The sequence below is a fragment of the Emydura macquarii genome, unplaced genomic scaffold (assembly GCF_026122565.2).
Source record: "Emydura macquarii macquarii isolate MOO-44397 ecotype Brisbane River unplaced genomic scaffold, CSIRO-AGI_Emac_v2 contig_1644, whole genome shotgun sequence".
Classification (NCBI taxonomy): Eukaryota; Metazoa; Chordata; order Testudines; family Chelidae; genus Emydura; species Emydura macquarii.
Genome location: NW_027131781.1, coordinates 3924563 through 3948382, shown reverse-complemented (window position 1 = coordinate 3948382; position 23820 = coordinate 3924563). Strand labels below are relative to the sequence as shown.

Below are 23820 nucleotides of genomic sequence, written 5' to 3'. Positions count from 1 at the left end.
TATGGGCCCACAATGGGATATTCATGGTGCCAGCATAAGCATTAAGTTTTTTTAACCTGACAGTGTCCCTTTAAAAGAAGGCTGCTCTATAATCATTCTGGAAAATACATTTATTGTCAAAATAAATAAGGGCAGAAATAGTATAATCATGGTTCCTCTTTCACTCGATTCTAAAGGCGTTTGAACAATTCAACCTATAGATGATAAGGATAATTGGTGAAAATGGTTTAGAACAGAATGGTAGTTGAAACTATGAATTTTTAAAAATACTGTATTTTTAATCCTTCAAAAATGACTAAAACAGTATTTAACAGACTTTATTACACATCAGGTGGACATCTGCTTTCTTTCTTTTCAATCATAAAGTTAATATTAGCATAAATAATTATATTATGCAGAAGAAAAGATTTTCGTCAAACAGCACTGATCGTCTCTCTGCATTACACAGTATATACAATTATAATACACTTTCTGATTCCTGTTGCACGTATGCTCTTTGAAATTGCACAGTTTGTAGAAAACACTTCAAACTGGTTTTTGTGTGTGTGATGTTTTTTGTGTTTAAACAGGTAAATATTCAGAATACGTATATACAGCTGGACATTGAAGTTTTGCATTAAGGTGCTTTAATTTGCTATTAATTGTATTCAGTGCATTAAAAAGAAAGCAAATTAAAATCTCTCTATTAAACTGCTCCACTTAGAAAATGTAAAACACTTGGGGATCTGTAGCTTTATATTGGCCTGAGTCAGCTCCCCTGTGCTTCGATGGGAGCTCCATCAAACCCCTCATTATTAAATTTTGGTGCACAACATGAACATGACGAATGTGTAAATTGGGCCATTTATCTATTTGGACAGGAGTTTTGATCTCTTTCTTCCTCATTTGAGAAATCTTATTTCCTCAGCCAAATCATGCACCTGGAGAATTCACGTGGTATTTTACTGACTAATCCACTTAGTTTGTATAATCCAAATGTTAATCTTTAATATGAGGTATCTCAAAAATATTTTTCGTAGCAGTAGCAGCAGCACAAGGGCCTCTGCACCATGTCCAGCCCCTCAAACTATTTTTGAACACTACATTTTGAACACACACTATTGCAGCATGTGAGGCCGTTTAAATTAATAAACAAATAATAAATGCAGATTTAGTATTGCTACAGCTTAACAGTTGGGAACTAGAATGTCTAAGTCTTTTAGATAGAACTTCTCTCAAATCTCATCCATAATGCAGATTAAGAAGTTCAAAGAACCGGAGGTGCAATTAATCAGTGGGATTTTACACAACTCAGGCATGGAAATTAGCTACTGTAAATCTCCTGAGATTTCACCCTGATCTCACAGCTCTGACAATTATCGGTCTCACTTACTCGTTTCCCAGAGCTGTATAGCATGTCATTTAACTTGCAATCCCCAGCCAAAAACACAATGACCACCCCTTCTCTGTTACTGTCCTTAGATCTCTCTCTTTCTCAGATATGCACAACTGCCTGTGACTAGGCAGAACAGAGCTATTTAAAACCAGTTTGAAGTACCTTTTGATGCTTGTGCTCCTGCGGCATGAAGCCACCAAATAGTTTTTGCTGAGATAATGTCACACAAAGGGGTGCATTCTCATCTCGACGCAAATGGAGTTTCACACCCAAATCTCTCGGCATCAAGACAAACATATACTCCGCAATCTGTAAATTAATATGAACGTGATAATAGATAGACGGGCTTTCCTCGCTGGAGAAGCCTCATTCTAACACTTTGGCATTCTGGTCCTGTTCCGCATCTCTCTTGCGACTGGCACTTTTGAAAAATCCAAGCTGTAGGAATTAAAGAAAAGACAAAAGAAAACCCCACCGTTACTTCAGATGCTTATGCTGAAGTGTCGTCTTTTAAAGGGCTATTGTCAGGCAGTTAAGGCCCCATATTTAAATTTGCTGACAATAAAGAGGGCTTGGAAATTTTAATTTTGACAGAAAAGTGGTTCTGACATGAAAGAAAGAACCCAGTGAAACACTTTTCAAAGGACTTGCATTTAAACTTTCCTGAAACGTGTCAGCACCCTGCTCGTGTGTGAAAAGCAGGACGTGAAACTGACTCGTCTGTCCGTGACTGAAGTGCCGAAAGGATCAATAGCAAAGAGAACGTTTTTAGTTTTTCATGGTTAGGTTTGGAGGTGTTAGCAGGTCAGTCAGTGTGTTGAACGTGAGTACGCCTGCGCTTTTGGAGCAGCAATACTCAGCCCTCAGTGGCACAGGAGCCAAATTAGCAATCAACAAGTATTATGTTCTCACAGCAGAATGACTGACCCAGTATTCTACAATCGGTTAATAACATAGTAAAAGCATCCTGATGGCTTAATAATTAAATCACACAGGAGATGCATTAAAGAGCCACTTGCGGTTCCCGAGCCTCAGTCTGGGTATCGCTGCTTTAGAGCGAGAAATTCCCATAGGATTTCTCTGAAGCTTAGGAAAAAGAGACTCTCCTTTAATTCACTATTGCTGTGAACCCTGGTTTTCACTCCGGGGTGGAAAAGAAGCACCTCAAATGTTCAAAGTTTTGCAGACAAAGCCGTAAAGCACTCTGTCGGTGCTGTCAGGGCAATCGTGCCCAGCTTCTGGTGTTGGGCGTAGATGTCAGTTTATGCCAGCCGGTTCCACCCACAAAGCAAAATCACTGCTCTTTGGAACTATTTGTAGGTAAACTGTAAATGTCAGTGGCCCCTGTTCTGGAAGGGGCAAATCCTGGTCCCATTAAAAAGGCACGGCAGGCTTGCCATAGACCTTAACGGGAGCAGGATTCAGGGCTAAGGATTTTTGACACATTCAGAAAATTGGAGCAAAGAGAAGGCAGCAGGCTGTGCTTCGGCTGGATGTTCTCTGTCTGCCCCAATCTCCCACTCCGCGATGAGCAGCAAAATCTGCCTGCCCCCTCCCCGTCTGTTTAACCAGCAAGCTTACCTGCCTGAGAAGGGGGCCCTCTGGGGAAGTGCAATCTATTCAGTCATGCCCTAGTTGTGGACAAAACTTGGTGTAGGTTTATCAAAGATTTGCTGGTAAGAGCAACTGCAAGGTCCTGTGTAAGCTCTGAGAAGACAAGTTTAAACCCATGGCTAAATATGGGCTCAGGAAGGGACTTCATATCCAGGGCACGTCCTCAGGGTCCTCAGGCCTTTGTCAGCTTTCCCTGGAGTATCCCACATGATCGGTTTCCTGGGCATGCCAGGGGTGGCGACCTCCGTCTTCCCCAGGGTCAATGTCCGTGTGTTTCTCTGTTAAATTCACTATGCCTGGGGGTATTTCATGGTCTGCACAGCCGTGAGCAAAGCCGGCACAGACCCCCTGCAGCTGGGACACACTCCCGGTGGGTTTCAGTCCAACTCCACGAAGATGCCCCTTGCATCGCTTGCAATTTGGCCCCCCCGGTTTGATAATCTTTGTCAGACCAAACCCCTGGCAGCCGACTGGAAAGAGCCTTTCTGCTCCGGCTTTCTTTACACAGCGCTGGCTTTCTGCGTGACCCTGCCGCGATCCTGTCTCTCTAGCAGGGCTGCTCCCCTGAGGTGCCGCTTAGCCCGACTCCAAACCCCAGAAGCTCAAGTGGGAGGCAAGTTAGCCCATCGGTCCCCCAAGGTGAGACGAACACGGGGATGGGGAGCGGCTGTGGCACTCTCTTCCCCCCATCGCAAACAGGAGAGAAAAGGGATCAGGAGAGGGCACAGGGGGCTTCCCCATCCCCCTCCAGGCCCCTGGGCATCGAGCCTGACCATGACCATTTCCAAGCCATCAGAGCAGGGTGGGCTACTGGGTGGTTGAAGGTTTGGGAACTCAAGGAGCATCTGAGGCTTGTCCCTCCTGGAGGAGTCCCTTGACTTCCAGGGGACGGCGTTTTAATTTACAGCACCGAGTTAGCAAAACCTTGCCTGCTGTGCTGGGGGATGCACAGAGCCTGGAGGGGCGTGTGTGGGGGGGAGGGGGGAGGCAGGGTTCTGGCTCTGGGGAGAAGGAAGAGGCTACAAAGGCGCCCAGCAGCTTCACCGAAGGAAAGGGACTCACGTGAAAGACGGATGCTGGGTTAGGTTCTCCGGCCTGCCATGCAGGCAGTCAGAGAACAGGGTCGCAATGGTCCCGTCTGGAGTCTATGGCCGTGTAGGGTGTCTGCTTGCCCCGAATGTGCTAGGCTGGGAAATGAGCTCTGCCCTGGGGACCGGCCTTACCTTCCACAGAGCCAAGACAAGGAGTGCAAGAAGCAGGAGCCCTCCTAGCGTGCTGCCAATGATGATCCAGATCGGGACCTGGGACTCCTCTGGCTTGGAGATTTCAAACGTTATCTGCAAGAGAAATAGGATCAGGATCCCCGCCTCCCTCAGCCTGATCGCTGAGCACGCCTGCGGCCAGTCGGTTGACAGGCATGCCCTGAGGAATCCTCCCGGGGGGCTGCCAGGTGGGGAGATGTGCGAGACGAACAGACTTGGGTTTGTAGAGTGCTTCTCCCCCCACTGCAATTCTGCCCCCCCGAGTGTCACTTTTGGGCCTTCTCTGAGCTGGGCCTGTGCCCTGCTTTCCCTGGCAGGGGAGCTGCACCGGTACCGGCCCCTGCTGGTGTAGAACTCTGACCGGCCAGAGCTTGCCCTGGACCGGTCCAGCTCTCTGTGGTGCACACTGCAGCTGTGCCTGTGGACACCAGGCATTCGCACTGGTGCATCTGGGTGCAGAGGGCTGGAACCCCAGGAGGAGACAAGAACCTTCATCTCCAATTCAACTGCGCCTGCAAACCAAGCTCCCCACTTTCAAGGCAGCTGTTGTTAGGAAGTAAGAGGATCACAGTGGCTCAGGCCTGGGAACACGTGTGCTACCTGCCCGACCGAGGGACCTGCTGCAAGGGGCCGATGGTAACTCAGCGTGACCCGGGGTCTGCAAACGAGGCTTGAGGCTGAATGCAATAAAACACAGCTTTTTTAACTGGCCTTGGATGTTACAGAGGGACTGAATGTTTTTTGCTGGCGCTTGACTGCTGGTGTTAGAAGGCGGGTGTCTGTAGGCCGTGAGGATCTCGTTAGCCATAGACTGCCCCAGGATGGACAGACATCAGTCTAGTCCCCTTGCAGAGCCTGCGGCAGGACAGCGCGGCTGGCAGGGCTTTTCGCCGGCTAGACAAGACTGCAGCCAGAAGAGGGCAGCCGCGCTCCATTCTCTCTGAGCCCAGCCGGGAATGCAGTGACCTGGTGGAAGCAGGAGGGACGGCTCCACCGCGGACTCGTCTGCACACAGGCAGACCCCCCCCCCCCGCCCGCCGCCCCCGGGGAGAGGGGTCACGTTTGAAAATGCTCCAGTGCGGAATTAACACGTCCCTTCCCAGCTCGGTTCTTTCCTGTTTTCTAGGCCGATGTTTAGTGTCTCGCCCCCACGGACGAGCAGAGTCAAAGCCTTATCGACCCCCGAGGGACCGCGGTTCAGGAGTCAGGCCACAGAAAATCATGCTGGTTTTCAGACAGGCAGTGTTCTTTCCCGTTGCCTTTTGGGTCCCCTCCAGGCTGCATCTACAAGCTTTTCTTTGCGACCACGAGAGCCCGAAACGTCCTTTTTTGTGTGTGTGCTAAACCTAAGTTAGAGGCTGAGTGAATCACAGGACTCCAGGAGCTGGAGTGTAAGAAAAGCCACCAATTGTTGCAAGAGTTGCAATGAAGTCACGAGAGTTGGCCACACTGGAGTTTGCCCGCACACGGCCAGGCTGCTGCCGCTATCTGCTGGGGGCAGGGCAGCTCTAATGGCTGACAAGGCTCCTGAGTGCATGGCCCCTCCAGCAGGATTGTCCAGCCCCACTGGCTGTCCCTGCTGAACAACTCCATCTCCTGGGAGCCTGGCACGGAGCCCCCCCAGCCAGCCCTGCCCCGGCTCTGGTCCTGGTGTGAGCAAGGGGCACGGGCGGCTTGCACAACAATGTCCCTGCTCCAGGCAGATCTTCCCCGGCGAGGGGACCACAGCCTGGCATCTGCTGCTGGAACGCTGGGGCTGATCCAAAGCCCCCTGAAGGCAGTGGGATGAGGCCTTCAGGCTAGTGATCGGGGAATTCCCACACTTCCTTCCAGCCCCCGGGATGCAGTTCAGCCAGTACGAACCTGCCGCCCAACAGTGGATAAAGCCCTTGGTAACAGAAGAGTCTCCCTGGAGGCCACTTCATCGCCCTGCTTCCTCCACCCATCACTCTGGGCCCTCTGTCCTGCCCGTCAGGCTGGGGCTTGGGCTTCCTCCACCAAGGGTGCTTATCCGTGGAGCTCCCTCTTGGAAGAGACTCGCCGGAGCCCCTGATGGGCTGCTTTGAGGACACCCTGCAAGTCCCATCGGTGTCAGCTGGCCTCGCCTGGACCGTGTGGGGTCCTCTTTTGCACCTCCCCCCATCTGTTCAGGTACGTTTACACTGCAAATAAAGGGGCGATGGCAGCTGCGGTCGGCCTACCCCCGATAGCTTTAATCCAGCTAGCCTGGCTAAAAACAGCAGTGAAGACACGGCAGCGCGGCCGAGCAATGCGGGTAGGTGCCCAGGCATCTGGGCGGCCTGGTGCAGCCCGGGGGCTGCTGAATGTTCACAGCTCTTTTTAGCGGTGCTAGCTAGACTGCAGCGAGCGCGGGTATCACATCTCTCCCGGCAGCGGAGACATACCCACATGGCGACCTGATCGCTGCGCTTGCTGCTCGCCTCGTTTCCCCTCTGCCAGATCCTTGGGTCTGCGGGGATGGGCACTTGATCCAGTTGGTCTCTAGTTTGTTTTTGACCATCTTTTTGCCCCTGCCCCTTGGCGTCCTCCCATCATTCGGGGAAATGTTCAAGAGCTAAAGAACCTCACCTGGCGGCTGGGGTCGTCTTCTCTAAAGATGAAGGGGCTGCGAAACTGGCGCTGCAGAGCTGCATTCGTCGTGAGCTTCAGTGACTTGAACTTCAGCTGCACAGACAGAGCAGTGGGGAAAGTCGGTGCCAGGCATGTCGGGCGGCTAGAATGTGACACTGAGCCCAGGGTTAGATGATGTTCCCAAGGGGCCAGCTGCAGTGGAACGGGACCGCTTGCTAGTGGCGCGAGTTCCACGCAGTCCAGGGACCTGCAGGGGTGGCCTGGGGCTGGTGTGCGGTGCCGGACTGAGAGCCTGGAAGAAGGACATCCTGGTTCTCTGCACGGCACAGGCAGCGGTAGGACAAGCGTCCCCTGGCCAGCCAACGTGCTCCGTCGTAATCTAGAGGACCACCTTTAAGGGCAAGAGGCTAGTTGGTCTTAACGGGGAATTGGCAGCTCCTGCCATGGTGGCCGTCCACGGAGAACTGGCCTGAAACCACCTGACATGTTACACAGGCCACTGAATGGCCATCGGATGGCAACAGCTTTTGGTCACTATGGACCCCAGCTGGTGACACGGAGGAGAAAGGATCTGTAGCTCATTGCTCACCCAACTGAAGGCAGCTTTACTGTCCACCAAACACAGCCCCAATGCTCAGCCGTGGCCTAGAAGCCAAGCTACAGAAAACGCCCCCGTTCTTTCCCAGGCCCCTTGGCTCATCCCAGCGAGGCCGGACCCTTCCACTTAATGGGAGGGGGTATCATTTTGGGCTAAGTACCAATCTGGCTGTCGGAGTTGCCCTTGCTGATGAGACCGCCTGCTAAGCTGAAGGAGGAGCAAATGGGACCTGGTGTCACCTCCATTTATCTGCTGCGCGACGGGGAATGAACATTCGCTAGGCAGCAGCCCTAGGGGGTCTGTGAGTGCTCCACAAAGTCCCTCCTCCCCAAGTGGGCGTCACAGAAAGACAGAGACGGGTGCCATCTGGCGGGCTGGGCACAGCCCAACCTGGGGAAGAACTGGGTTCAAATCCCTGCTCGAGCTCTGGGCTCTCCTCTTCCCTGTGTGGTCTTGGGCCAGACCCAAAGGTGGTGTGGATCAGCCCAGCTTTACAGACCTCAGTGACCGCTCGTCTCTATTGAACGCAGAGTTGTGCCAGCTCACAGCAGCCATGAGGCTAGCCCTAAATCTCAGCCTCTCCCTACCTCCCCAGGGCGTGGGATTAATTAGTTAATATCGGCAAAGCCCTCGGAAGAAGAAAAGGGCAGCGTAAGGCTTAGTATTCCATTATCCCCGGCGAGGTGCCTCGGGAGATTTCCGATTAGGCTGGAGGGTTAATCGCTGCTGAATGAACTGGCTGTGAATGCGAGAATCAAGGCACACCTGTCTGTACTCCTTGGGACAGACAGAAAAGCTCAGGCGAAAAACAATCTATTTGCACTCTAACATTTCCCCGTAAGGCTTTTCCTGTTTGACGGCAACAGGCAGCACATCTCAGGTTGCTGGACTTACTGCTTTCAGTGACTCCATCCACAGATTGCCACGTAAGTGAAAGTGGGTTTCTTCATTGGGCGCTAATTTCACCGCACAGTCAATGGACACGACGTCCGAGTTACTGTGGTTCTGGAAAAGAAGACGTTCCCATGTCACTAATGTCACCTTCAGCTGTACTCAGGCAGTTCTTCTCTTTCTGGACAGCGCATCATTAAACAAACACTCCCCCCGCCGCCCCCCCCGCCATACCAGTAACGACGAGAAGACATTGCAGACCAGCTCTGATCGGCTCGTTTTACATTCAGTGAGAAAAAGGGAGGTGGAAATATTTTCTGGTCATGAACAAGAACAAAAATGTTGGAATCAATCAACACGGGCAGCTGTGCTGGCGGCGCAGGATCTGATGCCGCAGGATCGATTCAGTGGGCAGTGGAGACCCACTCAATTGATCCCGGAAGTGCCCTCTGGTTAACGCCGTAAATCCACCCCCACGAAAAGCAGAAGGCTGTGTTGACTGGAGGGCATTTCCCATCAGCGCAGCGCAGCGGAGATGCGGGGGTAATTAAAAGTGAATGAGTCAATGGGAGATACGCAAGCTACTCTATATAGCTTGCGTATCTCCTGTCGATGACTGCCGGCAGTATAGACCAGACCTGAGAGCCTTGGTTTGCACCATAATCCTGGATCTCAGTGGGAGGTGGAAGGGTGAAATCTGAAGCAGACTCTGAATTTTGTAGTCTCATGATTATTATTTTACTTCACCATGTTGTCATAGGTGCCAAAGGCACCATTCAGCAGTGGGGCCCTGTTGTGTCAGGGGCTGCACAAACACAACAATGATTTATTAGTTATCAAGGAAGGGCCTGGTGCCTGCTCCCATTGGCATGAATGGGAATTTTGCCAATTTCAAGGTGGGTTGGATCCGGTTCACCTTGCTCCTCAGGATGCAGAATATGGAACAAACAAGTGAGGGGATGAGGAGATGGATCAGTTCCACAGCGCTTACAAGGAGATGAGAGATGATACCGAAGGGCACTGGTAGGTAGGCAGTGCTGGCATGACGAAGGATGCAAGAGGGGTGGGGGGAGGAGAAAGAGGAGAGAAGAGATGTAGGCTACAGCAGAGCTATGCAGGGTCTGGAAGGAGAGAGAATAAGGATCTCCCGTCTGACGGGGAAGGCAAGATGGAGCCAGTGGATGGTTTCACGGTTTGACCCCATCTCTCACCAGAATCAAAACACACGCCTGGAAAGAATAGTTTAGTCATCACCAAAATGGCTTTCGTGAGGTGTACACACGAGGTCAGCAGTGCGATGCTTTTGGCCCAGTGCCTCTGAAAGGGAGAGAAAAGGCCTGTGGGTGGACTGGACATTAACCTCCTTGTATGAGGCATCCGAATAACGGGTGACCTTAAAGGAGACGCCGACTCTTGCCAATGACACAGTGCACAATTCTTACAGCCAGGAAGCCAATTGGCGTGCTTACTGGAGCACTGTCTCCCTTCAGCTTTTTTTTCAATTCAGCCAGAAGGTCACACTATCTTTGGAGCCATGTCTCAATCCCAAAGACAGAGCTGGAGTGCTTTGGAGATAGAGTCCAGACAAGAGGGTAGGCAAAAGGTGGTACAAATGGCATACCAGCTGGAGGTTACGGGAAAGGTCTTCCTCAGCAGGAGTCCTTCTGTAATCAGTGTTGTTTCCCCAGATATTACATGTCATGTTTTCCTTCAAAGGGCAAAAGAAAGTCAGTTCAGAGAGCAATCGTGTTAATACAGACCCAAAGGAACAAAACAAATGCACCTCACGGCTTTCCATATTCAGGTCAGCTCTTCCACTATACAGAGCCCATGGATGGGTCTGTGATAAGTGTCAAAGAAGGCTGGGTTCTCTATGTAGAACCTCTCCTCTAGGATGTCTATCCTAATCTGAAGTATATAAAACAATAAAACTCTCTCTCCGAGTCCAGTATTTTGCTGTTATCCGTTCACATCTGAACACGGAAGCAAACTTAATCTCTAATTACAGCTACTGCATGAAAACAACAAAATGTGGTCAGTGGTGGGCCTGGAACAAACATCTCAGCACAATAGGTGCCCAGATGTTACAGACCTTAAGGCACGGAGAGTTTAGCCCCGAAATCAGAAGTTAAGAAGGAGCATCTGAAACCGAGGCGACCATGGACAGCATGTGGCTTTCACTGCTAGCAATTCCTTTTTAATTACAATGTTTAATATAGTTTTAATTAAAAAGTTAACAGCTCTCCCCAACTCTCTCTAGTTCACACAGAGCGGAGTTATTTCCAGAAGCTGTTCCATTGCTGGAGACAGTCTCAGCAAAATAAGCCAGCTATCCCTTTGGGAGAGCTCAATTTACAAGTGGTTTTGAATTTAATTTCACAGGTTTGTCGAGGATCATGGGATATTTTTTCTTTTCTACTAAAGAAATTCATCCCACTGGGGGGAGGGGGGGAAACGACACACAATCCCAAAGTGGAAGATTAATTTGTGTGTTTTTGTGTCCTCCCAACAGCACGTGTCCTATACCAACAGACTGAGACATCGTCAGAGCTCTGTGCATGTGTGCTGGAGCGTTTTAGCCACAGGTGACATGGTAAATGTGCCAGAGCTGTGACGATAAAAACATGTACTGAAGCTAAAATACCCGCTGACACACCGTCTCTGACACAAGACTGTCTTTCATTAGACAGCATGTGAAGTATGCGACATTGCAGAGGGAATATTATACACAAGGTGCCCCATGGTCTGCCCCTAAACTCTCTCACCACTATATGGTCATTCACATTCCAGCAGATATCCCAGTCAAAGCATCGTTATTTCAAGACCCGGAAGAAGTCATTAAATACTAGTTTGTTCTTGAAATGTTTGGATTAAACCTGTGGCTGTTACCACTTTCCACTTTCCCAACCCAATGAATGTGGAAGGAAGACATCCATGGGTGTACATACGAGCCAAAGAGTTAAATAATTGGGTTCCTATAAGCGAGAAGATAACTATTAACACTCAAAGTGAATTGACAGGAGGAAAAAAAATACCCACTACCTGGATATGAAGATAACACCATTTACCAACTTTCTAGAGCATAGGAAAGTCCCCTGGCTATATTTAGGAAGGAGATCTATATTCTCATCTGTCTGCTGCAAATCCCTGTGTACTGAGTTGAAATGGCTAAGCACTTGGGAAGCGCAGAGTAGCGGTAATTATAGCTTCGTTAAAGGAAATATTTCAAATGACAGGTCCTGGAACCATTCCAAAAGTAGAAGTCAACAAAATTGCTACCTGATCCACAATGAAATCAGTCAACAGCAAAAGGCGATTCCCTCCTCTTGTGGCTACTGGGATTGTAATTTTGATAGTCACGCCATCGACAGGAAAAAACCCCAGATTGTGTAGCTGTAACATGGAAAAGGTGTTGTTTTAACACACAACGTCAGCATTCAAGGAGAGTCACATTTGTGTACTAGATGATGAAGAGCAAGTGGTCAGTTGCAAACTCTTTGTTCTGGGATAACTGGGGTTTTTTTTGTTGTGAGATGGAATTGACTCTGGGTCATCTCCCAAGCCCTAGGCTAGTTCCCAAACCACCGGACTATTTTAGCCCCTGAACACTCACTGAATGCTTGGGAGAGCTGGGAGCCTGGGAGGAACAAGCATGTCAGTTATAGATAGTCCTGACTCCTAGCGTGGACTGTGTCCCACCCCAAATTGCTTTGCCTCTAACTTGTGGGGAAGCAGCACTCACAGGAAACTAATTTTATTTCTGCTGGGCAGAATGAAGCTTCCCTGTTTAGGTTGAAATGGTTTGCAAGAGGTAATTCTGTGTATGGGGAAAGAGCAGAACCGAGAAGATGCAGAGACCAGCTGAAGTTCACAAGTCACCATGGGGCCCATCACACTTGGAGTCTTTGTTTTTCATGGTAAAGGCCATTGTGTTCATGAGGGGCACACAGTTTAACAGAGCCATGAGCGAGGCTGTTGGGAACCACCGGTAGGTCGTTACTGGTGGTGGCTGGTCATAAGATAGAAAACACCCAACCATTATTGAGCAGAACGTGCTCTAGTTAGACAGCCTTCAGAAGTGGGTTCAAAACCCACCTCTTCACCAGTGTCCTTCTACAATGACAGGTGATGGTAACAGAAGAAAATCCAAGTACAAATGACCAGACCCCAGGGAGATGAGAGGCTGTTTTCTGCTTCTCCTGCTTTAGTATCAGCAGCAGGTGACTGCTCTTCCATGAATACTAGAGATAGCTGTGGCAAGAGAGCTGCAGAGCATTAGGATACTGCACTACCCAAAAATGAACAGCCTGTTTGGTGGCCACTGAGATTCTAACCCTTAGATGGTCACTTTATGGGTCCTGTGGCTACACACCACCCCCTGAGAACATAACGTGAAATGTGTCGCCCCGAGCTAGCGTGCCGTGTGAAACAAGAGGACATGAGAGTGAATCTGAGCAGGAACGAGGACGTAGAGTGGAATGTGGGAGAAAGTAAACACATCCAGTGCTCTCGTGTGAGAATGAGAGACCTGGAAAGGCTCTGCCCACCCAGCATGGGTAGGGAGCAGAAGTGTGCTGGGACGAGTTGGGGCAGGCTTTCCTAGCAGCTGGCCTTTACCGAGCCCAAATTCTTAATAGAGCAAGTGGAAAATCTGCCCCGTAAGCAGTGCAGTTCCAGGAGGACAGGTGTCAACGGGGGCAGTTAGGTTAGGGAGAACTCATTTCCAGAGAGAAATAGCCACAGCATCCTCAGGATATAGGTGTTACCCTACCATATTTGCGCCTGACTTCTTTCGGTGATGACAGACATCACAAGCACTAAGGAGCAATTCAGGTCAGAAAAGGGCATTGTGTGAAAATGGTGAGTCTCAGCCTCTGCTCTGACCTGGGAACATGCAGCCCAAGCGAGAGGTGGGCTGGAAAGATGCCCAAAGCTTTCCTGTTCCTGATGCTGCGTGTGCTGGGCCAGACCCTCTTGTGTTGGGTGACACCTGCCAGGATGCCCTGGCTAACTGGAGAGCCTCATGTTGATCTATAGGCATACAAAAGGAAAGCGCTTTCCCCATGGGCAGTGTTTTGACCCATCACTTGAAAATGTTGCCTTACCTTAAATGTGCAATTAAAGGGAGGGCCGATGCTGTCGTATCTCTCCAAGGAGCTGTTTGACTTGATTTCGTAATAGTCCAGACTCGAACTCCTGTTGTGACAGCAAAGGAGAGCAAGGCACTTTTCAGCAATCCCGATTTGGGGAAAACAACCAATGAGAAACAAGAGCATTCCAGCCCCCGCCATTCATCAGCCAAGAGCTGCAGCAACCTAACGTTTAATGGTGCTAAACGCCCAAGGGCTGGCGGAGAAGGCCAGATGCCGGATAAGAGTAAGGTGAAGGCAGGACTGTGAGGACAAGCTCCTTTGGTGTGCTAGACCTTACTTTCATCAGCAACAAATTCACTGGCTCCATATGCAGAATCTGTATTACTTTAATACAGGAAGCTGGTTAATTGTTCTAGCTAATACACATCCCAATGGGGCCCAATATTGCAAGAATTCTGGATGTTGATGTCAATGGTGTATAAATATAACTCAGTCAATCAAATAACTATTTAAAAGCTGAACACCAAGGAAGGAGCCACACAACGTGACCAGCCAGCTTACCACAGACGACCAACTACCCAGACCACAGCTAAAGAATCTCTGCTTTACGGTGGGTAACTCTGCACTGCGGAATACATTCGCCTACGTCGGTACTCACTGATACGCATGCACAAAGCATTTGGCCAAAAATAACTGAAAATGTATTTGAAAAGATTCCTCCTTTTTTAACGTGACCAAACATTAATGTTTTAGCTCTCTGTGCTCGTGGGGATGGCTCTGGCAGTCGCGCCTTTGTTGAAGCGAAGAGAAACGCTCCCAAAAATCATAAATAACACAGTGACATTGTTTTCCAGGCCCCACTGGCTGGAGGATAAGAACTCACAGAAAAATTCCAAAATCTGGTAGAAATTACAGCTTGGAGAGGGGGCTGCCATGGAATGTGCTTATAGATGCTGCATTTTATAATCGTGTAAATAACTTGTCATCTGAACTTTAGCTCGCTTTTCTCCTTGAACTACGCATTTAGACCCAGGCGCAACATTTTTTTCACATGATGCATAAAATCTTCCACACATTCCTATCCGCTATTTATTTATTTATTTTTGGTGGGAGGGAGGAGGGCGAGATTATTTTAAATGCTCTGACTAAGGCTTTGTCTACACGACACCGTTTTGTCGACAATGGTCAGCTTTTGTCCAAAAAAAACACCAGTGCAGGTGTACACACTACAGTGGTCCTCCCACTGATTTAACTTTCCTGCTCCACCGACAAAATAAAAGCACCTTGATGAGTGGCATAGGGCTTTCCTGACAAAGTTAGAGCGATGCAGTGTCCGTGTAGACACCGCGCTTGCTTACGTCACTGTAAATGGCTTCCAGGAGGTGTCCCACAATGCCCATCCTGACTGCGTTGGTCAGCAGTTCCAACTCCGCTGCCCTGTACCCAGCTACGCAGGCATCCACCCCTCCCCCTTTAAAGGGAATTTGTGAAATTCCACTTCCTGTTTGCTCGGCATGGAGAACTCACATTGCATCTTCCCAGCTGACCATGGCAGCTCCACACAGCAAATGTGCTCCCGCGTGGATCTGCTGAGTATATGGGGAGAAGAAGCTGAGCCGTCCCAGCTCCACTCCAGCTGCAGGAACTTTGATACCTCTGGGCAGATTGCCCGTGGCATACTGGAGAAGGGCCATGAACGGGACATGCATCAGCGCTGTGCAAAGATCAAGGAGCTGAGGCAAGTATACGAGAAGGCATGGGAGGCAAACCGTCGCTCAGGTGCTGTGCTTAAGGCCTGCTGCTTCTATAAGGACCTGGATGCCATCCTTGGTGGCAACTCTGCCTCCATCTCCAAGAGTCCCGTGGATACTTCTGGGGGGGGGCTGGAGACAGTGGAGTCAACCCCGAAGACAAAGTGGTGGATGAGGAAGGGGAGTTGGAGGATGAGGTTGGAGATGCAACAGAGTTGTCCAGTAGCACAGTGAGCCAGGACCACTTCTTGACTCCGGAGGGTTCAAACCAGTCCCAGCACCCTGGCTCCAGTGTGCATGAGTCAGGAGAAGGGAGTTCCAGTAAATGCTCATTTTGTTTGATGCTGCTCAGTTACATGAGGCAGAGGTGTCCTTTGTTTTGTTATATGCCAATCCTCTGCTGAAGGTTCCTTGGCAGAGAGGCTATGTTTCTTTACCCACTGTAGAAACTTTGCCATGCCAATCGGCAATTACTTCTGCAGGAACCAAAGTGGTACACAGGTGAGCAGCGTAGAGACCTGGTCTGAAACCACATGCATGCAGGAGATGCACCTTACACTCTGGGTTACTCTCAGGAGTGAGATTTCAGCTTTAGTCACCCCCGACTGTGGAAAATGGTGCCAGAATTTGCAATAGTGTCTCGAGGCGCTTGGAACGATCCCCTTTGGGAATCACCCTGACCCTTTGTCACATCTTAGCCCTCCCCTGGCTGAACTCACCATGTTTAGGGCGCTCATCGAGCCATGTGCTTGCCAAGGGAAAGTGAGAAAGAGGTGTGTTTAACTATTATGATACAATGCTGTGAGTACACTCACAATACTGCCTCGGTTTCTTGTGTTTCTGCAGATGTGCCCTTGAGGGAACCCCCCAAACACTGGCAGAGCATCAACGTCAGATAAGAAGATGAACCAGGAGGAGTAAGGAGGATATGTTTAGGGAGGTGCTCCAATAATCTGACACCAAAAGACATGATCACAGGCCATGGGGGGAGACAATTAGTGAAAAATTAAAAATAGATAGCCAGACGATGAAGCAGGGCCAGGGGCGGATGATAAAACTGATGGAGTACCAAACAGAGATGCTGAAGTCCCTGAATTCACTGCAGTCAAAGCACGTGTTCTTACCTTCCACCGCAGCCCATAAAGAACTGCATACCATGCCCTCCCCAAACTCCCCACACACATTCCTTGCATGTTCCCAGCCTGTCGCGGTACTCCTTGCACTCCACCCCTTTGGAAAGTTTCCTCAATGACAGCTGGACTTACCCATAGCTATGCGAGCCTGCATGAAGAGCGTGCTCCTGTGCCATGTCTTTTCTAAGAAATTGAATTCTGTGTATTGGTTATTGCTGTTTAATAAAAAATGTACTCATAGAAAGAAAATGAATCTTTATTTTTGTCCTACACACGGTGGTTAGTGCTGGAATTCATACACAGTGGCAAGCAGCACATTTGCAGTCTATAATTCACGCTCAAGAAGCAATCATTACAAGGGTCATTTCTGGCGGCAAGTAAGCAAAGCCTGGCTGAATGCATTACAGAAAGACACATTACTGGGGCCCATTGTCAAAATGCTGCTTCAAATCTTCCCTGATTCAAATAGTCCCCTGTTGAGCCCCTCTAATAGCCCTGGTATCTGGCTTCTCAAAATCAGTCACCAGCTGATCTGCCTCAACACTCCACCCCTGGAGAAACTTTTCCCCTTAGCTTCACAAATGTTAGGCAGAGTATATCAGGCTGCTATGACCATGGGAATATTTTCCTCATTGAGGTCTAACTTGCCAAAAAGGCAGCGTCAGTGAGCCTTTAAGCTGCCAAACATACATTCAACAGTCATTATGTACCTGCTCAGCCTATTATTGAAGCATTTCTTGCTGTTGTCAAGGTTACTGGTGTAAGGCTTCATGAGCCATGTGAGTAAGCAGAAGGCTGGGTCTCCCAGGATCACTATGGGCATTTCAACAACCCGCATTGGAATCTTCTGTTCTGGAAAGAAAGTCCCTGCTTTGTACAGGCCAGTGTTCTTGAAGATGCATTCGTCATGAATCTTCCCTGAGCACCTTACGTTGATATCAGTGAAACGACACTGACGATCCACAAGCGCCTGCAATACCATAGAGAAGTAGCCCTTTTTATTGATTTACTCCATCGCAAGATGGTCTGGGGCCAAAATTGGGATATGTGTGCCATCTATCGCCCTGTCGCAGTTAGGGAATCCCATCACCATGAAGCCATCCACTATTTCAGGCATACTGCCCAGAGTCACAGTCTTTCGTAGCAGGATGTGATTCATGGCCCTGCACACTTGCATGACTGCAACCCCCACAGTGGACTTCCCCACTCCAAACTGATTTCCATCTGATCAGTAGCAGTCTGGAGTCACCAGCTTCCACACAGCAATTGCCACACGCTTCTCCACCGAGGGGGGACAGCTCTCATTTTAGTGTCCTTGTGCCGCAGTGCTGGGGCCAGCTCCGCAAAGATGGCTCTGTGCATCTGAAAGTTCTGCAGCCAGTACTCCTCATCCTAGACCTGCATAATGATGCGATCCCACCACTCAGTGCTTCTTTCCCAATCCCAACAGCGGCGGTGCACCGTGTGCAGCTGCTCCATGAATGCCAAAAGTAAGCTGGAATGGTTTCTGTCCATGGTACACGGCAAGGCAGGCACCGTGGATCCCTATTCAGATTCGCAGCTCATGAAACACTGCACAATCAGCCACTTTGTGTTCATAATGCTTATCACAAGACCGGAGAGCAGTGCTGGGTCCATGCTTTCAGGCAGAGATGGAGGCTGCACTGTTTACAGGGACTGTTGAAAAAACGGCATGAAACATAGTCGGAAGCCCATGGAACGATGGGACAGATAAAACTGCATCATGGGACGGTGAGCCCACACCCATGTTGCTCTGCGATCTATTCCCCATTCCCACAATTCCTAGCAGCAGAAGGTGGCGAGTTGCACAGTGGGATAGCTACCCACAGTGCACTGTGCTCTCTCTCTCGATGCAAAAGCACCAACTGTGGCTGTGGTCCGCCAACGCAAGGAGCGTTGTGTGAACATGCACAAGCGATGCAATTACAACGGTTTCTGATCGTTGGTGTAACTCGAATCAACTTAACTCAGTAGTGTAGACATGGCCTGAGAGTCCAGACATAGAGACATTAAGTCACATCAGAGGTTGGTAACACACATTAGGAACATTATTGCATCTAGTAAATAGTTTTTCTCTTAAATAATTTAATATATTAAATAAATAAATATTAATAACACTTGCATTAGTGTGTTAAAACATTATGAAACGCACATTGCCTCATTGCTTGTTACAGCTGATTTTTTGTATGCATCCATTATTTAATCAGCCCAGTGGCATTATTGCCAAGTGACTCTGATTTGATGTTTCCTTCAGATTTTTTTTTCTCAAATGAAAATAAAAGCTGAAAATTAAAGTCTAGTCTGCAGCAGTGGAAAGTGGAGCCCTTTCTGAAAATAGTTTAGCTGTCACTGAGATGACTTAAACTAATTGCTTTTCTATGGTAGCCACAGTTCTGGGGATTAAATTCTCCATTGCAAGGCGTTGGCTTTTCTCTGGCTATTGTGGTAAAGCAAATCCATCCAAATTGCCCTTGTGTCATGTCAGTGAAACTGCTTTCAAAACACAGGGTTACCATGTCTATTTATTGTAGGGGATGTCTACACTGCAATAAGAGACCTGCAGCACCGAGTCCCAGACCCCAGCTCTGCTGATGCAGGCTGGCGGGGCTACAGACAGCACTGTAGACCCTCGGGCTGGAACCCGGCTTTAAAACCCCACGTGGGAAAGGGTCTCAGAGGCCAGGATCCAGCCCAAGCCCAAATGTCTACACTGCTATTTTTAGCCCTCCAGCCCAAGCCTTCCCTCCCCCGCCTGAGTCAGCTGAGCCGGGCTCTGGGACATGCTGCTGTGGTTTTTTATTGCTGTGTAGAAGTGCCCTTAGGTACTTATCTGGTACCCAGTACTGATTTCACTGGGAAATAGGTGCCCAGATATATTAGAAAAGCTGACCCTTAAATGACTTGTCTGAGATCACAGCAGGAAGCTTAAGCAGAACTTGAAGGTGACCCCAGAACTGCTAACTCCCAGATTAACACCCTAACCACTGGACCGTCCTTCCCATCATACCCCGCATGCTCTCTCCCGAAGACCATTTGAATGCTCTCTCACGAACCGGGCATGTGAGAACAGTGCTCTAGGGCATCCCTGCTGGTTGGGCGATGCCTGGGTCCAAATGCGCGGCACATGAAAGTTAACCTGGCAACTGAATTTTAAAAACTGGTAGCGTGGCCAAGGCTTTAATAAAAGCCCGGCCAAAAAGAGGTGGCGTTCACCTTGGGAGAGCTCTGCCGGGGCTGTTTACACTGCACTTCTGGCACGCAGCTGCCCTGTAGCTGGTGGGGCTCACCAAGGGAAAAATCACCCCCATGCCAGAGCAGCAGCTCCTGCATGGTCCTTACTGCAGGGGTTGGGGGTCACTCCAGGCCTTCTCTGGGCCCAGGCTGCCATAACAGCTCGTCGGGGCCCAGGGGCAGCCAGTGTAAGTCACAACACCCTGAAAACTGTTCTGATGTATGTTGGGAGACCGGCCCAGACTCAGGGCAGCCACCTTTTTGCCTCTCCTCTGCTGAGGTGCCCTGAGTGTTCGTGGACGGAAGCTGGGCAGCTGAGCAGTGACATGAGGAGTTCACAAACGTGGTCCCCCGCAGCGTGTTTATAGCTGTAATCTGTGAGCGGCCCTGGGCAACACACCCATCATTTCCAATGAGGAATACAATCAATGCATGTGTTCAAAAATGAACAAGCACGTTACATTACCTTTAATGTGCACACTAGTTTTCTTCTCCCATTTAAACTGTATTAAGCCACTGTGTGAATTAGTCTTTTTTTTAACAACATACGAATTAAAAGCATTAACACCAACAATCCAGATTTTAAATAATATACAAATCACTTGTGTATAGGTTGCTTTCCCTTCCTATGTGTAATCCACATGCCATATGGAATATGTCTAGTCAGTATGCTATGAAATACTGCACAAAATCTATTTAGCAGGGCTCTTGATGGACGAATGAATTGTGTTGGAATGCCGCTGAGTTATCACTTTGGCCTCACTTATATATGTATTCCAGACCGCCTCACGGTAGAAGAAAATTGGCCTGTAATCTTTAAATGATAATGTTACTGGATGACATCAGTGGAAAGAGTTTCACCTTTGGAGTGAAAATACGGGTGGAATGTAGGAATCTAAATACCCCAGAAACCTTAACTGAAATTATTTGTTGGGAAAAAGAATCCTGTCGAAGTGTATTAATTCCTCCATTGCAAACTGCCGCTGTCAATCTTTGGCCTGCTTGGAAAGCTGGGTTATATAGAAATTGCTGGGTTTCCCCTTTGAAACAAGCGGAACAGCTGAGATACCGGTGGCACTAGAATCTGTAGGGAAAGTCTGATGCAATGGATCTTGATTCAGACAGAAACTGTGCAATACTGGAGTTGTATCCACAAAGTAATGGCAGCAAAAACGCACCCACCAGGAGTAACACTACCATGCCCTCTCTCTTTGTAAGAGGCAAACCCAAAGCCTGTGGCCCTGAACTGTAGCTGCCAAGCAGAGTTGCATTTGCACCATTGTTATTCAACCCACAGGCTCGCCCAGGGCCACGCAGTTAATTCAGTGGCCAGGATTCGGACTCCCAGCCCTCCGCTCCATGCACGCTGTTTTAAGAGGACTTGCCCCTTCATAGGACTTTACAAACGCAGCCAACCATCGTCTTAATTCCCTCAGGGCCCTGAAGCGGCAGCACAAATGGCCTAAAAGGGACGTTGTTCCCACCCAGGCTGATTGGCATGACTGTAAATCATCAGGTCCATATGTCTCACGCTGTTCCATCCCCCAGGCTGCAGTAATGTCTCTTCACAGTCCAAACCTCACGGTGTGCACAAGAGAACTGGCAAAGGACATGTCTCATCAGCCCCAACCTGGACGCTTACAAGGAAGTTTTGCAGCAGGCGAAAGAGAGTTCTAGTGACATGCTGAAATTCCATTCGCATCTCTTCTCTCTAGCAATGGGATACAGGATTGGCCAGCAGCATTACTTGGAAGGGGTGGTTTGTTTTTTAAGGGGTATCTGTTACAATCCAGTCGAGCCAGAACATTTCCGTTTGATGCTGCCGGTCCACGTGTGCCGCGCATCCCTTCTCTCTCTCAATTCACAGAGCTGGGACGCTGGTGGATTGGATGCCATGTGCCGCGTCTGCAGCCTCTGTTACTGCACATCCCACTCCGCATGTGCGGCTGGCTGCGGCTGCACACACAGCTGCACGTTGGGACTAGCTGGAGAGGTCAGTGGTGCGCACAGCGGCCGGTGCTCAAAGCGGCGACCAGCCGAACCGTCTGACGTAACTTGCTGCAATCTTCATTCTCTCAGCGTTTGGAGCTGTCAGCCCTTCTGCTACGTCCACGTTATTATAACCTCCACTTGCAGAGCTGGGTCCTCTGGCAAGAGAGCTTGGCCAGGATTACCCCAGGAGTCGTTCCTAGAAACCAACCTGTGTTCTTCTCTCTCCTTTCCGAGGGCAGGGACAAACCCCACTGCTCTAACTCAGGGCAAAAATGCATTCCCGGAGCAGAGTGGGGCCTGAACCCCGGGGGATCCATCACACCTCTGTGGCATGATCCCCTCTGTTCCTAGACTGATCAGTGGCAGCTGCAGTCTTCCAGCTCCACAGGCTAGGGACAGGATTATTGGTGGCCACGGGGTTGACTTAAGTTGATCACTCATTCCTTATTTTAAGGGACAATCCTGTAGGCTTATTTCATTGGTTTGTCCTGTAGGGTGACCACCCGTCCCTTATTTTCAGATGCATTGAAATGTATTAAAACTGATTACAAGTGCTACTTTAAACGTTGCATTGACGCTCAGGATAACTGCATTGCAGACTTGCGGGCAGTAGAAATGTACACGTCAGAGAAAAATACATGATATGCCACGGGAAACGGTGCCGCGTCCTTTGTTTTTCATGTGGCTTCCCCTCATTTCCATCTAACAATAGGGGTCACCCTAGGCTGGCTGTCCCCCGCCACATTCTCTCTCCCCAACTTGTGCAGGACGCCCCTCCACGCTGCGGAACTCCCCACACCCAGCCCCCAGGGCTCTCGGGGCAGCCGGCAGCACTTGGCGGGGCAGGGTCGCTGGGGAAATCGGACAGAAATGCAGAGGCAAGAAGCCTTCACATGGAGACCCTTGGCTCCAGTTGAGGGAGCTGAGCCCCTGGCCCTTTCTGTGGGGGGTTAAAGCTTCAGTCTCTATGGGATAATTCCAGGGAAACCATGAGCTGAGTGTCCTCTTCAGCTGCAGGAAAACATGGAGCCCAGGGAGCAGTAGCTACCACGGCTGAGCAAAGCCTGTAGGGTTTGGACCAGTTTTACTCAGCAACCACTTCCTCAACTGCCACCCCCTCTTCCCCCCCAGCCACAATGACCACGAACCTGGTGAAAAGGAGGTCGGCTTCATATTTCAGGTGAAAATTCAGGAGAGCAGAGTTATCCTCTTTGGTACTGTCGTCTTCTTCGCTGTCACTGGAAGCCAAGCCAAGCAAAACAGCATTAGGCCACTCCGCACAGCGGGGGAAAGAGCCCACCCTGGTCTGAGGATTAATTTACTGACTCCACAGCACAGAGCCCAAATGTAACTATTGAGTCTTGATGGAGAACTAGGACGCTGACCCCTCGCTGCTGACCAGGCCTTCTTAGGGCCCGTCCCCTTCAATTATGAACTGTCAGAGCTGGTAAAAAACCATAGGGAGCAGCTTTGATTTTGTGAAATGAATTTCTAGGACAGCAGGGGGATGGCGCCTGAGTGTTACACCACTCTGCAATGACTCCTGCCTATTTCGGCAGGGCACAGAGCCACTTCCCCTCGGCGCTAACACCAGGCAGGGGCTGGCGGAGCAGGCACTTATAAAAAGGCAGTTATTGCTGACACAGCATGATTTCACAAACTCTGCAAAGGTTAATCACCCCCTCAAACTCTAGAGCAGTGATACTCAGACCTCAGGGATTTAGGAGCCAAATTAGTGATCAAAAGAACCACAGTAGTGTGAATTCATTGTTCTTTTTACTATTTATATATATATAAATTACACATAAAATGATATATAAAAAATATATATATTATATATAATTCTCACAGCAAAATGACTGACCAAGTATTATTATTTTATCAACTATAGTTGGTTAATAACATAGTAAAAGCACCCTGACTAGTTAATAACTTAAATTGGTTAATAGTTAAATCACACCGTGTTTTAATACCATGTGCCGCAAAGAGCTGCAGGAGACGCATTAAGAGCCACTTGCAGCTCACGAGCATCAGTCTGAGTATCGCTGCTCTAACAAGCATAGGAGCAAACATGCGCTGCCGGAATCACTCTGCAGCAGCAAACAGCTACAGCCACCACCGTCTCTGCATGTTTCATTGTGAGATGCTTCTCAAGGAAATCTTTCTGACTGATGTGGAGAAATCTGATCTGCTATTCTTCTCGACGCAGGTGGTTTTCGGAAGGTGCCCTGGATCACTCTGATCCTGCATGTTGCTGGGATTCATCT

General features: G+C 49.2%; 1 protein-coding gene across 1 annotated transcript in view; it reads right to left on the bottom strand.

Annotated features, from left to right (window-relative positions):
- Positions 1–287: 287 nt before the first annotated feature.
- The window catches only part of ITGA11 (integrin subunit alpha 11), a 143887-nt gene continuing 120354 nt past the window's right edge, over positions 288–23820 (bottom strand). The window contains exons 24-31 of the mRNA XM_067556056.1: positions 22702–22791; positions 13438–13528; positions 11612–11725; positions 9954–10040; positions 8336–8446; positions 6841–6936; positions 4213–4326; positions 288–1813 (exon numbers count right to left, since the gene is read on the bottom strand). Coding sequence (XP_067412157.1) covers positions 1742–1813; positions 4213–4326; positions 6841–6936; positions 8336–8446; positions 9954–10040; positions 11612–11725; positions 13438–13528; positions 22702–22791 — 775 coding nt within the window. The 3' untranslated portion in view covers positions 288–1741. The remainder of the gene's footprint in view (positions 1814–4212; positions 4327–6840; positions 6937–8335; positions 8447–9953; positions 10041–11611; positions 11726–13437; positions 13529–22701; positions 22792–23820) is intronic.